Source organism: Amblyraja radiata, chromosome 1, assembly GCF_010909765.2.
Source record: "Amblyraja radiata isolate CabotCenter1 chromosome 1, sAmbRad1.1.pri, whole genome shotgun sequence".
NCBI lineage: Eukaryota > Metazoa > Chordata > Chondrichthyes > Rajiformes > Rajidae > Amblyraja > Amblyraja radiata.
In genome coordinates this window covers 156,276,505-156,292,798 of record NC_045956.1, presented here as the reverse complement: position 1 = coordinate 156,292,798, position 16,294 = coordinate 156,276,505, and the positions used below count along the sequence as shown (strand labels likewise).

The 16,294-nt window shown below is 42.8% G+C and overlaps 1 protein-coding gene across 3 annotated transcripts in view; it reads left to right on the top strand.

Moving 5' to 3' along the window:
• Window positions 1-16,294, top strand: part of poli (DNA polymerase iota) — a 52,427-nt gene that overhangs the window by 20,177 nt on the left and 15,956 nt on the right. For all 3 annotated transcript variants that reach the window (XM_033033416.1, XM_033033409.1, XM_033033400.1), the window contains 2 exons: window positions 12,120-12,356; window positions 14,039-14,217. In XM_033033416.1, the coding sequence (XP_032889307.1) occupies window positions 12,120-12,356; window positions 14,039-14,217 (416 nt within the window). The remainder of the gene's footprint in view (window positions 1-12,119; window positions 12,357-14,038; window positions 14,218-16,294) is intronic.

Below are 16,294 nucleotides of genomic sequence, written 5' to 3'. Positions count from 1 at the left end.
AAGTAGGAATGAATGATTATCGTTTATACAAAAGGAAATGTACACAATTTATTCAAAGAGAAACATACAGCAGTTGGTGCAAACGCCTACTTTTCTAAACATTTTGAAAATGTCTGTGCCAAACACGATGTCAAGTTACATGTTGATGGATTGTATGTTCTCGACTTGGACATGGGTGGATAAGGCAAATTTCCAAGTCTGCGGATGATACAAAGCTTGTAGATGTAATGAACGGTGGAAAGTGTATTAATAGTCTTCAAGTAGATGTAAGCAGGGTGGTGCTCGGGCAGATGGGTAACCAATGAAATATAATCCTGAGCAATATGAAACTTTATATTTTGGTATGAAGAATGAGGAGAGGCAATTTAAACCAGAGGACATACACAAGCTAATTTAGTTTAGTTTCCTAGTTCAGATCTGTGAGTATGCATAACTGGTTCATTGAATGTGACAGAACAGGTTGAGAAAGCTGGATAAGGCCATCAGAAAAGCGAAGAGACAGTGGAGGAGCAGACAGACATTCGGCAGCTGTGGCAGGGCTTGCACGGCATAAAGGGCCTGTCCCACTTGGCCGTCATTTGCGCGTAATTTACGCGACATTTACCGTCACGACGCATGATGCGCGCGTCGTGGCACGCATGTGACGTGCGCATGGTGCGTGGTGACATAGGCAGTGCCGCGCGGTCGCATGCAGCGTCCCAGGATTTTGTGATGTACAAAATCTTCGAGCGCCATCTGCGTGACGCTCAAATGACGGCCAAGTGGGACAGGCCCTTAATTTCCTTCAAGGCAAAACCAAGTAGTGGCTCAAGTGACAGCGATGCATCACTCCCCGATGAGCTCAATGTCTCTATGCTCAATGTGAAAAGGAAAACTTTTATGTAACTTCTCGGGCTCCCACAGTCCCCAACGGCACTGCAATCTCTTGTCACCAAGGCCAATGTCAGAAGATCTTTCATAAGAGTGAACCCTCAGAAAGCATCTGGCCCCTATGGCACCACCTATAAGGATGTCAAGGATCCATTTTATTAAAAATACATCAATAATATCAGTTCCCCAGAAGTGATATGCCTCATTGACTACATAGATACATAGATACATTGAAAATAGATGCAGGAGTAGGCCATTCGGCCTTTCGATCCAGCACCGCCATTCAATGTGATCATGGCTGATCATCCATAATCAGTAGCCCGTTCCTGCCTTCTCCCCGTAATCCCTTGATTCCGCTAACCCTAAGAGGTCTACCAAACTCTCTTTTGAATGTAACCAGTGAATCAGCCACCACTGCCTTCTGAGTCAGAGAATTCCACAAATTCACAATTCTCTGGTTCAAAATGTTTTTCCTCATCTCAGTTCTAAATGGCCTACTCCTTATTCTTAAACTGTAGCCCCTGGTTCTGGACTCCCCCAACATCGGGAACAAGTTTTTCTGCATCTAGCATGTTCAATCCCTTAATAATCTTATATGGGGTGCACTAACTGGGTGCACTAACATCCATGGTAATGAACTGCATCGTGGTTGGTTATGATGCATATCACCTCCTGCCATGGTAAGAACATGGACCCACTTCATTTCACCTACAACCACAACAGATAAACAGGGAATGCAATCTCATTGTCTCTCCACTGTGCACTGGATCAGTTGGACATTAAGAACACGCACATCAGGGAGCTGTTCATCGATACAACACAACTTTCAATACCATCACCCCCTCCAAACCTATCATCTAACAGAGCAGAAGAAATGTGTAGGGAGGAACTGCGGATGCTGGTTTACATCAAAGATACACACAAAAGAACTGGGTGTCTGTTCATCCCTATCTATATTGATCCTTGACGTCCTCGTCGGCAGATCACAAACAGTATGAATTGACAACAACACTTTCTCCTCAATAACCATCAACACAGGAGCACCTCAAGGCAGTGTGCTCAGTCCCCTGCTCTACCCTCCCTATAACAATCATTATGCAACCAGACACAGCCCCAACACCATCTTTAAATTTGCCCAAGATATCACCGTTGTTGGAGAATAACTGGTAACGATGAGTCAGAGTACAGGAGGGAGATTGATTGATTGGTACCTGAACAACAATCCAATTCTCAACGATAGCAAGATCAAGGTGTTAATTGTTGACTTTAGAAGAAGAAGGCTGAGTATCCACAAACTTGTCTTCATTGAAGGGTCAGTGGTGTAGAGAGTCAACAACCTCAAGATCATGAGAATGTATATTTCTGAAGATCTGTCCTGGTCTATCACATTGAAGCAATCTCAAAGAAAGATCATCAATTCCTCTACTCCCTTAGAAGATTGAAGAGAATTGATATGTCAACAAATATTTTATCGAACTGAGGTTACCTAGAATTAGTGCATTATTAATTATCATATATTTATTAGTGTGTTATTGTCTGAATGGGCCTCTTAAGCTGCAGCCAGTAAAATTGTAATTGTTCCATTGCCGGTGCATATGACAATATGTCCTGTGACTAGTGTTGTGCCTCATTGATCAGTCCTGGACTCTTTGCAGTTTGTATCAGCAATTTGGATGAGAATGTACAAGACTTGATTACCAGGTTTGCAGATGACACAAAAGTGGGAAGTATTATAGATAACGAAGATGGTTGCCAAGAACTGCAGTATGATCTTGATCAGTTGGGCAGGTGAGCTGAGGAATGGTTAATGGACTTTAATGCTGAGAAAATGCAGAGGTGTTGCATTTTGGGAAGTCAAACCAGGGCAGGACCTACACAGTGAATGGTACGGCATCGTGGAAGTGTAGTAGAGCAGAGGGATCTAGAGGTGCGGGTACATAATTCCTTGAAAATGGCATCACAGGTAGATAGGGTGGTCAAGACGTCTTCCGACACATTGGCCATCATCTGTCTGAGTATTGAGCATAGAAGCTGGGAGGTCATCTTACAGTTACACAAGGTATTGGTGAAGCCACATTTGGAGTCTTGTGTTCAGTTTTGGTCACCCTGTTAGAGGAAAGATGTTAAGCTGGAATAGTGCAGAGGAGATTTACAAAGATATTGTCAGGGCTTGAGGGCCTGAGCTATCGGGAGAGATTGAGCAGACCAGGACTTGGGGAGCTGGAGGATGTGTGGTGATCTTAGAGGTGTATAAGATCATGAGAGGGATGGAGAGGGTAAATGCAGAGTCTTTTACCCGGAGAAGGGAAATCAAGAACTAGACGACGTAGGCTTAATGTGAGCGAGGAAAGATTTAATAGGAACCTGAGGGACAACTTTTTACACAAAGGGTGAGGGATATATGGAATGAGCTGCTGGAGGAGGTAGTTGAGGCAGGTACTATCACAACATTTACAAACTGTAGATACATAGATACATAGACAATAGGTGCAGGAGTAGGCCATTCGGCCCTTCAAGCCAGCACTGCCATTCGATGTGATCATCCACAATCAGTATCCCATTCCTACCATCTCCCATACCCCTTGATTCCGCTATCCCTCAGAGCTCTATCTAGCTCTCTTTTGAATGCATCCAGTGAATGTTTTTCCTCATCTCAATTCTAAATGGACTACCCCTTATTCTTAAACTGTGGCCCCTGGTTCTGGACTCCCCCAACATCAGGAACATGTTTCCTGCATCTAGTGTGTCCAATCCCTTAATAATTTAAAATGCTTCTATAAGATATCCTCTCATCCTTCTAATTCCAGTGAATACAAGCCCAGTCGCTCCATTCTTTCATCATATCACAGTCCTGCCACCCCGGGAATTAACCTGGTGAACCTACGCTGCACTCCCTCAATAGCAAGAATGTCCTTCCTCAAATTAGGAGACCAGAACTGCACACAATACACCAGGTGTGGTCTCACCAGAGCCCTGTACTACTGCAGAAGGACCTCTTTGATCATATACTCAACTTCCCTCACTATGAAGGCCAACATGTCCTTAGCTTTCTTCACTGCCTGCTGGATCTGCATGCTTACTTTCAGTGACTGATGTACTAGGACACCCAGGTCTCGTTGTACTTCCCCTTTTCCTAACCTGACACCATTGAGATACTAATCTGCCTTTCCGTTATTGCGTCCAAAGTGGATAACCTCACATTTATCCACATTAAACTGCATCTGCCATGCATCCGCCCACTCACCCAACCTGTCCAAGTCACTATGCACCCTCATTGCATCCTCCTCACAGTTCACACTGCCACCCAGCTTTGTGTCATCTGCAAATTTGCTAATGTTACTTTTAATTATTTAATCTAGTCAATCATTAATGCATATTGTAAATAGCTGAGGTACCAGCACCGAGCCTTGCGGCACCCCACTAGTCACTGCCTGTCATTCTGAAAGGGACCCGATAATCCCTGCTCTTTGTTTCCTGCTAACCAATTTTCCATCCATGTCAATACCCTACTCCCAATACCATGGGCTCTAATTTTGCCCACTAATCCCCTGTGTGGGACCTAATCAAAGGCTTTCTGAAAGTCCAGGTACACTTCATCCACTGGCTCTCCCTTGCCCATTTTACTTGTAACATCCTCAAAAAATTCCAAAAGATTTGTCAAGCATGGTTTCCCCTTCGTGAATCCATGCTGACTTAGATCGATCCTGTTACTGCTATCGAAATGTGCTGCTATCACATCTTTAATAATCAACTCCAACATCTTCCCCACCACCAATGTCAGGCTAACTGGTCAATAATTCCTTGCTTTCTCTCTCCCTCCTTTCTTGAATAGTGGGATAACATTAGCTACCCTCCAATACACAGGAACTGATCCATATAGACCATTGGAAAATGATCACTAATGCATCCACGATTTCTAGAGCCACCTCCTTGAGTACCGTGGGATGCAGACCATCAGGCCCTTGGGATTTATCAGCCTTCAGTCCCATCAGTCTGCCCAACACCATTTCCTGACTAATGTGAATTTCCGTCAGTTCCTCCGACACCCTCGGTCCTCTGTCCCCTCGTACACCTGGGAGATTGTTTGTGTCTTCCTTAGTGACTTACTTACATACTTACTGCCTATTATGCCTCCTGGCATGTAGGTCAGCAACGAAGGTCCTCCACTCCTGTCTGTTCTGGGCCAGCTTCTGGACACTACCCCAGGTCAGGTCCATTGTTTTCATTTCCTCCTAGCATCTGTCGATAGCACTGGAAGTCCATCATGCCCAGTAGTGTTGATTCCTTCAGTTGCTGTTTCCATAACATATTTGTATTATGAGGCAGGGTTGTTAGCCCTGTGCTCAACCTCCAACCTGGAGGACCAGTGGATCGCTCTTCGTCTCGCCTCTACCCTTCGACCTGTCCTGCATGGGAGACCCTAACAGGAGACAAATCTCCCGCTGGCATATCTCTAGGGGTCACTGAGACACACAAGCTCCCAGACCACGACAAGGTTGCAATCCAATGAGGAGCTTCCTTAGTGAAGACAGAACCAAAGTACCTGATCAACTCGTCTGCCATTTCCTTGTTCCCCATAATAAATTCACTTGTTTCTGTCTTCAAGGGACTTGCATTTGTCTTAACTAATTTTTCCTCTTCACATACCTAAATAAGGTTTTACTATCCTCCTTTATATTCTTGGCTAGCTTTCATCTTTTACTTCTCTCTGTATTACCATTTTAGTTACCTTCTGTTGATCTTTAAAAGTTTCCCAATCCTCTGACTTCCCGCTCATCTTTGCTATGTTATACATCTTCTCTTTTATTTTTATATTGGCCTTGACTTCCCTTGTCAGCCACGGTCGCCCCTTACTCCCCTTAGAATCTTTCTTCCTCTTTGGAATGAACCGATCCTGCACCTTCTGTGTTATTCCCAGAAATACCTGCCATTGTTGTTCCACTGTCATCCCTGCTAGGGTATCTTTCCAGTCAACTTTGGCCAGCACCTCCCTCATGGTTCCATAGTCCCCTTTGTTCAACTGTAATACTGACACTTCCGATTTTACCTTCTCCCTCTCAAATTGCAGGATAAAACTTATCATATTATGGTCACCACCTCCTAATGGTTCCTTTACCTTGAGGTCCTTTATCAAATCCGGTTCATTACACAACACTAAATCCAGAATTGCCTTCTCCCTGGTAGGCTCCAATACAAGCTGCTCTAAGAATCCATCACGAAGGCACTCCACAAACTCCCTTTCTTGGGGTCCAGTACCAACCTAATTTTCCCAGTCCACCTGCATGTTGAAATCTCCCATAACCACCGTAGCATTACCTTTACGACATGTTAATTTTAACTCCAGATGCAACTTGCACCCTATCGCCAGGCTACTGATTAGGGGCCTGTAGATAACTCCCATTGGCATCTTTTTACCCTTACAATTTCTCAGTTCTATCCACAATGACTCTACATCTTCTGATTTCTATGTCACCCTTCGCAAAGGACTGAATTTCATTCATTACCAACAGAGCAACCCCACCCCCTCTGCCCACCTGTCTGTCTTTTCGATAGAACGTATAACCCTGAATATTCAGTTCCCAGCTCCGATCCTCTTGCAGCCATGTCTCTGTAATTCCCACAAAATCATACTTACCAATTTCTAACTGAGCCTCAAGCTCATCCATTTTATTTCTTATACGTCTCGCATTGATATATAACACTTTTAATTTGGTATTCACCTCCCCTCTCACATCGGTGCCTATTTCACCTGACCTTACTCTCTTATCCCTTCTTGAACTTTCCGTCCCATTAATTTGGGTGTCCTTCGTAACTTTTCCTGTACTCTCTTTCCCTTTAACTCCATCTTTATACTCCAAATTTGTCAACTCCTCCCCACCCCCCCCTGTCCCCGCATTTAGTTTAAACCCACCCGTGTAGCACTAGCAAACCTGCTTGCCAGAATGTCAGTCTGAAAGACCTATTTCACACTGTTTGATTCTATGATTCTAATTAAACACCGTTGACTCTTGACTTTACTTTTGATAGTACATAAAATAACACATGGGATCCAGGATTTTATAACCACAATGAACCTTGGAAAATACTGGCTGGCTGCATCTGGAATATTGTACACTGTTCCAGGCACCACACTTTGTGGAAGATTTAATGACTCTGGAAAGGGTGATTCTAGGCATGTGGCCTATAAAGTAGGCTGGAGAAGCTGAGTAGTTGAGGGAGTTACAATAATACAATTTTAAAGATATTTGGACAGATACATGGATGATAAAGGTTGAGAGGGATAAGGGCCAGGTGCGGTCATCTTGGTTTGCATGAACAGGTTGGGCTGAAGGGCCTTTTTCTGTGCTGTATTCTCCATGACTTTAAGTTGGGATTGATTTCCTTGTTGTGAGAGGTTCTGGTAGAGGTATTTAAAATCATGAGAGGATGGACAGAGCAACTACTCCAATTAGTAGATGAACTAGGAAAACATAAAAAGAATCAAAAGAGACGCGAAAAAATCTTCATCATGCAGTCGGTAAGCGTTAGCGTCTGGTATGCATTGCTAGGGGAAGTAGTGGAGGCAGACTGAATTAAACCATAAACTGGTATGGACTTAACAGTTTTGAATGGTTTTATAAGCTGTAATCATCCATTGATCAGCGTGGCACTGCTTTATGAGGAAGCCTTGAGAATTACACACAGACTATCTCAAAATTTGATCAGAATTAAAGGGTTGCATTAATATATCCTCAAAGTGGCAATCCCAAGATTCATTTATTTTTGTTTAAATCAAACTACAATCAATCTTTGTCTCATATAATGTAAAAGGTTTAGTCTAGGTGCATACTCCTTGGGCCTTAATATAGCATTACACTTTGCATAAGACTATTGCATGCAAATATTATTCATTCCAGCCAAATCTCTTGCCATTTATTTTCAAAGTGCAGAGAAATATTCAAATCATTTAAAATGCTAGAGCCACAATGCTTGCACGGTCTTATACACAAGCAAAGTTAATATTTTAACTTCAAACAAATGTTTTAATAAATGTACTCAACATTTACCTAACATTAATTAAATGCTGTATCCTCAAGTGGAGAGTAATCAATTTTAGCTGAAGAGGTAAATTATGCATTGGATGGTATATTGCTCTTTAGTATATAACTTCTGACTATGTGTGTCAAGTGTGACAAGGTACGGGATAGTGAATGGTATGGTGTGTCTGGTTTCTATCTTTAAATGTAGTCCCATTCTACAGTGCATAGTACTGCTTTAAAACTTGACAGGACCCAATGCAAAAGTTATTGCTACAATTGTGTAGCATTTGCTACAAGAAGGAAGATATACTAAAAGCCTTGTCCCACTGTACGAGTTCATTCAAGAGCTCTCCCGAGTTTTAAAAAAATTAAACTCGTGGAAGCACGTAGAATGTACGTAGCGGGTACGTCGGAGCTCGGGACGTCTCTTAGCGGCTCGTAACGCCAATCATAAGCTCGGGAAGACTCGTGAAGATTTTTCAACATGTCATTGAAAAATGTCCACGAGAGCCCCGAGTACCTACGAGCGGCCATTACCGTAAATCTCCGAGTTCGAATGGGACAGGGCTTTTTTTTTCACTTACATTTTTATTGATTTTTAAGAGATATTTTCAAAACAGTGCAACACCATCACCATAAATAAAACAAAGTAAGAAAAACAGCAATCAAAATTAAAAAATAAGTAGATCGGGGGGGAAAAAAAAAAGAAGTAAATAAATAAAAAAATTGGAATAAGACCGTGTGGTTCACTTACCAAATTAAAAAAAGAAAAAACATTACATTGATTAGTTATCTGGAGATAATTCAACATTCATACAAACATACCATCTAGTTCTATATAACGCAATCTTCCCATATCTAGCTCGGCATTTATCTAATTGGTGTCATGGCTCACATAAACAGTCCATTTTTCCCAGACCTTCTCAAATGAATTCTCCTTGACTCTCAAGGAATATGTCAATTTCTCCATATTAAAGATGTCTCGCACAATTTCTAACCACTGTTCCAGGGCTTTTAGCATTAGTATTTTTTATAGCAACCTTTCACATTGTTAAGGCATTCCATAGTTTTTAAAGCACTTTAGAAGTGTAGCGAATTTGCAATATGTGGGGGAAGAAAAGGTTTAAAATCCATCTGGAAAATATTTTACGATATTTAACTGTATCAGCAATTTTTGCCTTGCAGAACTAGAAGGGAAATAAATTCTGAGATGCAGTTGTGAATTTTAAGAGTCAAGAGTGTCTGAGATAGAAAAATGAAATTCTAACTTGCAGCAGCACAACAGAATATGTAAACATAGTAGACAAAAATGGGTGGAGAAACTCAGCAGGTGAGACAGCATCTATGGAGCGAAGGAATAGGTGACGTTTCGGGTCAAGACCCTTCTTCAGACACTGTTAACAATATAATAAATGAGCAAGAAAAAAACGGATTGTTATCGCAGGCCTACACTTGGCCTCTTCCTCCTGTATTCTCTGGTGTTCTTCTTACATGACTACAAAGACATTTACTCCCTGGACAGTTCATCTCGATACCATGCCGCTCTCAGTACTGTCCCCACTGCTAGTTTGGGCTCTGAGAAGGGAGAATTGTAATTGTCACAAAAACTACTTAAGTGCAGGAAGCCAGCCTGTGTCCTCTCCACGTGCCCCAAATTACCCCGGCATATTCTGCTCAAACCTGCAGTTCAACACTAATCCCTTCTTCGCTGATGCCAGCTCCAGTTGTAGATGGCTTCACTCTTGCCTCTCACTGCTGCCAAAAATTAAGAACCGTAATCTTTCTTTCATTTGAACCTTGTTGGGTGTGGCAATTATCGCTTGTTTTCATCTCATAGTTAAAACTCCATTGCATCACGCGTCCCAAATAGAAGTGATATTCAGTGATTAGAGAATCTTAAGTGGGACAGGGAGGTTCCTGCAAGTGGCACAGGGTAAATATTTAAAATCCCCGCTTACTGTAACACCATATACTTGCTCGGTTTATTTACAAATTCCTGCTTTATTGAAAACTACCTGACATTTTTCAGAAATTAAAGCAAGCTTGTTTGAGCTGTTACATAGAATAAAATACAAGTCAGCACAGGAAAAGACCCTCTGCCCACAATGTGCCGAACATGACGGCAATACCAACTCTTATCTGCCTGCACATAATCCATATCCCTCAATTCCCTGTCTATCCATATGCCTATCCAAAATTCACTTAAGCACCACTATTGCATCTGCCTCCACCACCACCCCTGACAGCATGTGCCAGGCACTCACCACCCTCTGTGTAAAAATCTGACTGACTACCCTATCTGCAGTATGCCTCTCATATTTTATATACTTCTATCAGGTCGTCACACAACCTCCGGTGTTCGAGAGTAAACAATCCAAGTCTGTCCAACCACTCCCTAATACCCCCTAATGCAGGCAACACACTGATAAACCTCCTCTGCACCCTTTCCAAGCCTCCACATCCCTTACTGAGGCGACCAGAACTGCACGCAATACTCGAAATGCGACATAAACCAAAGTCATAAAGCTGCATCATGACTTCCTGACTCTTATATTCAATGCCTCAATAAATGAAGGCAAACATACCATATGCCTTCTTTACAACTCTATCTACTTATTGCCAATTTCAGGGAGTGAAGGGCCTGTCCCACTTAGGCGATTTTTTCGTCGACTAGGCTGTCGCCACATGGTCGCGGGTTGACGCCTGTATGGTCATGACTTGTCTCCTCAAGTCGCCTAAAGAATCGTAACGTTTTTCTTGTCACCGCTGGATGTTGAAATGTTCAAAACCTTTCGGAGACTGTGGGCTTGACGTAGCTTGTCTTCTCCTGTCGTAGGTTGTCGCCATGATGACGCAGGTTGTCGCCAGGTGATGTAGGTTGTTGCCGGGTGATGACTTTGGTGAATTCCATTGGCAACTACCTACGTCAACCTACGTCAGCCGGCGACAGGTACCGGCGACTGAATTGTCTTCAGTTGTCTTCAGTTGTCGCCGACAGGGTCGGGTTTGTCGTAGCTTGTTGCGGATGTAGGTTGACTTTGGTTGTCGTTGGTTGTCGCCTGTGTAGTCATAGGTTGTCGTAGGTGTGGTCATAGGTGGACGTCCTAATGGGTCGTCGGTTGTCGGTAGTTTGCCATAGCTTGGCATCGACTAGGTGGTAGGTTGTCGGAGGGGGGGTCCAGTCAACATTTTCAGCGACCTGCTACGACTATGACTGCCGCTGGCAGTCGCCGAAAAAATCGCCAAAGTTGGACAGGCCCTTTACGGACTTGGATCCCAGGGTCCATCTGCACATCAATGCTGTTAAGGGTCATGCCATTAATTGTATATTTTCCCCTTACATTCAACATCCCAAAGTGTAACACCTCACACTTGCTGGGATTAATCTCCATCTGGCATTTCTTTGCCCATTCTGTGGCTTAACTATGTCCCGCTGTACTCTTTGACAGCCTTATTCGCAAACCGTAACTCCAGCAATCTTGGTGTGATCTGTAAACCTACTAACCAACCTATCTATGTTTATGTCCCAAGTAATTTATATATCTATTGTCAGGTGGCTGTAGCCCAATGGTTTGCCTCGCCTTTTTAACAAGTTTGTGTTCACAAAATGCATTTTGGTTGTCGGGTGGGTGCAGCCCAATTGTTTTTCTTGGCTTGGCTTTTAAAATCGTTGCAACAGTTGGATGCCTGCCCAAGAATCCATTCGGCCCACAATGTCTGTACTAGCCCTCTGGAAACCAGTACCTTCGGCGCGCAACATCCCTACTAGCGTAACAGACAGCCCCCCCACTGGCGAGCAATATTGGAATTGGTGGAGAGGTGGAATATTGCGTTGGTGACCAGCCCTCCCGTGTGATGCTGGGACCCAACAGGTCCCTCTTAGTCTAGTATATATATAAAACGTTAACAGCGGAGGTCCCAGTACAGATTCTGTGGATCTCCACTGGGGACAGAGCTCTTGACTGAATATTGTCCTTCCACCACAACCCTCTGTCTTCAGTCAGTCAGCCAGTTGTGAATCCTTGTGACCAACTCACTGTTAATTGCATGTATCTTAATCTTCTGGATCAATGTACTGGTAAGAAAATTGCAAATGCTATATTTGTAATATCACCATATCAATAAGAAATGTAGTGTATTTTCATCGTTTTGTCATATGAATCATGCAATCTTCTTCACATGAGGAAGCGAAGACATTGAAGTTTTCTTCATTAATTAATTTTTGTACAGCATTAAATACGGCTGATGGAAAACATGTTCGGTTGGCTCTCGGATCAAAAATTGGAGCCGAAATGAGAACAGCGATATGCGATAGAATCGGTCTCACCAGTAGTGCAGGAATCACATCAAATAAATTGTTGGCCAAACTGGTGTCAGGGACATTTAAACCCAACCAACAAACAACATTGTTTCCAGAAAGCATTCAAGACCGTATGGGGAACCTTCTGCAGCTCAAACAAGTACCCGGTAAGAATTCCTAACTATGCTACTTACATTTTCAGTGGGGGGGGGGGACGTTTGGATTCATTTATGCGATCCAGGTATTTCTATATTTTATAGACAATAGGTGCAGGAGTAGGCCATTCGGCCCTTCGAGCCACCACCGCCATTCAATGTGATCATGGCTGATCATCCCCAATCAGTACCCCGTTCCTGCCTTCTCCCCATATCCCCTAACTCCACTATCTTTAAGAGCCCTATCTAACTTTTCGAACTTTGTTGCCTTGAGAAGTGATGGTGAACCACCCTCTTCACCGTTTGCAATTGCATTAATAAAAAAACTGTTAGTCTAGTTTAGTTTAGAGATACAGTGTGGAAACAGACCCTTCGGCCCATGGACTCCACGCCGACCAGCAATCCCCGCACACTAACACTATCTTACACACAGTAGAGACAATTTAAAATTTTGCCAGGCCAATTAGCCAACAAACCTGTACTTTGGAATGTGGAGGAAATCGGAGTGCCTGGAGAAAGCAGGGAGAATGTATAAACTCCGTACAGACAGCACCTGTAGTTAGGATCGAACCTGGGTCTCTGTTGCTGTAAGGCAGCAACTCTACCGATGCGCCACTGTGCCGTACTTTACATTATCAGGTTTGCCACATAGTACTCAAGGATAAAAGATTCTAATCGAAAAGGTAACAGATGGAATATTTTATCTTTGGAATATCATGGAATATTTTATCCTTGAGTACTTTTAAAAAAGATATTCTGAATAAATTATAATTTTAATCTACCAAATGATTCCCTGTATGTAAAACATACACAGAGGGAGAACAACCCTCTTGGCAGTATTCCATCCACTCTCCTAAACATTCACTCCCTTCGCTCCCTTTTGCATACAACCCAGCAAGACTATCTAGCTCTCTCTTGAAAGCATCCAGAGAACCCGCCTCCGCCGCCCTCTGAGGCAAAGAATTCCACAGACTCACCACTCTCTGTGAGAAAAGGAGGAATTTCTTCAGCCAGAGAATGGTGAGTCTGTGGCATTCATTGCCACAGATGATGGTGGAGGCCAAGTCAATGGGTATTTTTAAAGTGGAGATTGATAGATTCTTGATTAGTAAGAGTGTCAAGGGTAACGGAGAGAAGGCAAGAGAATGGGGTTGAGAAGGAAAATAGATTGAATATAATCGAATGGCTGATCAGACTCAATGAGCCAAATGGTGTGATTTTGCTATGTCTTATGACATTAAGGACATGCACGCAGGCCACTCAAGGAGTGCAAGTTGAAATTCCATTTGCTATATGAACTGGATTTTCAGGATATTCAAAATGTTGCCAATACATTTAGCAGGGAAGCATCTTTTTTTCCAGATCCCCATTGAAGTTGTCCTGTAAATTTGTGATTGAAGGAGATGCAGAATGGCTTGGTGTGGCTTTATGATTTTGTTTTTCTTTTTCTTCCTTTTGTGAAAGTATCGCATGATGAAGAGTTTAAAACTGGAAATTAATCTGGTCAAAATCAGCTTTGCAATAAATTGTTAGTACTGTACGATTGAATGAAGGGCAGTGCCGGCCGGCTCTATCACACTTATGCTCGGACGAGTGTCGAGCAAGCCTACAGATTAACATTTTTTATGCTGTGGTTTTGTGCGGTTGGAATTCGCTTTTAGTTTCATCTGCTTCATTTTAACATGCCATTCCAGGGATTGGCCCGAAAACAGTCAAGCGACTTGAGTATTTTGGAATTCACACCATTCATGCCCTGCAAACCTTTCCATTGGATCTGCTGGAGAAGGATCTGGGAGTGATCACAGCTCAACGGATACACAAGCTCAGCTTTGGAGAGGATGACTCTCCTGTTACCCCAAGAGGTCCACCCCAGGTAAGTTCTTGAACATTACTTTTCACGTGAGATGATTCTAAGATGATCCTGTCAGGTATAACATGAGCAAAAGTTAGCCATGAACCCATATGTCTAATCTACACTAACAGTAAGACCACAGCTATTTGTTCCTTCATTTTAGCTTTTTTGCCTACAGCAGATTGGCTTCATTTAAATAGGTAATGGAAGATCCTGTACATGTTTGAGGAAATATCTACAACACTTTGAATAAAACAGAAGCTTTGCACTATACCTCGGCACACGTGGTAATAAACTAAACTAAACTAAACTAATCTAAATAGTATATGTGCTGATCATGTGTACCTCGTTCTACATTAGCAGAACCAGGAGTTTTTAATCTGGAGCTTCTAGTCTGATGAAGTGTCTGACCTGAAACGTCATCTATTCCTTTTCTCCAGAGATGCTGCCTGACCAGCTGAGTAACTCCAGCATTTTGTGTCTGTTATCAGGATTTTTTAATGGTCACGATGAAGGCCTTGAAACCAAATTGTAGATAATTTTGTGCATGAAGGAACTGCGGATGCTGGTTTAAACCAAAGTTAGACACAAAATGCTGGATTGTACTCGCTAGAATTTAGAAGATTGAGGGGGGATCTTATAGAAACTTACAAAATTCTTAACAAGTTGGACAGGCTAGATGCAGGAAGATTGTTCCCGATGTTGGTGAAGTCCAGAACAAGGGGTCTACAGTTTAAGGATAAGGGGGAAATCTTTTAGGACCGAGATGAGAAAAACATTTTTCACACAGAGAGTGGGGAATCTCTGGAATTCTCTGCCACAGAAGGTAGTTGAGGCCAGTTCATTGGCTATATTTACGAGGGAGTTAGATGTGGCCCTTGTGGCTAAAGGGATCAGGGGTATGGAGAGAAGGCAGGTACAGGATACTGAGTTGGATGATCAGCCATGATCATATTGAATGGCGGTGCAGGCTCGAAGGGCCGAATGGCCTACTCCTGCACCTATTTTCTATGTTTCTAACTCAGCAGGACAGGCAGCATCTCTGGAGAAAAGGAATGGGTGACATTTTGGGTCGAGACCCTTCTTCAAACTTCTTGTAGATTCTTTTAATCTTTAAATGGGACAGATAGATCTGACATGATTGAATAACGGAGTAAACTCGATGGGCTGAATGGCCTAATTCTGTTCCTATGACATACAAACTTATGAACTTTAACAATCCTGGCTGTGCATCCAAGTTTGCTGTTTGCCTGCACGTGTTCTCTCCAAAGCATTTGCTTTCTTCCCTCCTAATTACCCTAAGACCAGTTTTGCTACTGAACAGGTCCAAAATTCATTAACTGCAGATAAGGGAGCTGTTTTTTTGGACCAATTTATGGCAATCGATAGATCATTTTCTTATTCACTTGGTGCCCAAAAGCCAAGGCAAACCAATCTTTATCCACTTTATTATATAAATATTTCTATTAACAAATATCAATATTATGTGTTAGTGGATACAGTGCCGGTTGTAATATATAAACATGGCTATGTTACTGGGCCAGTATCCAGAGATGTGGATTATTAACTAGGAGAAATACAACAAAATCACCCAACCTGCCAGCTAGCAGATTCAGCCATAGCATGCAATGGAGTTTCAGGTTTGGAGGTTATGCAGCTTAGTTGAACTGCATAGCTTTTACAGAACCAGCAAACTTCTGATTTTCCCCACATGTTGGTTAATGCTGCCGTGATGGGCATTATGGAGCTCGCAATCTTCGGCGTATGTGCCAGTGAAGAGTAACCTCTCCAATGATCCATGCAGCAGTGATGTGAGCTGGTGCACCTAAACTTTAAATCAGTATAGGTCCTGTCCCACTTTCACGACCTAATTCACAACCTTTTTTACTCGTGAACATTTTTCATCAGGCTAGAAAAACGCCCCAACCTACTTGATGCCACTAGTACCTACGACTAGCATCACGACCTACCTACGACCTACCTACGACATCCTACGACCTCGTGACGACCATGCTGCGAGTATGAGTCAAGGGCAAACTTGTCAGAGGTCGTGAATTAGGTCGTGAAAGTGGGACTGGCCCTTAAGACCACATGAAGG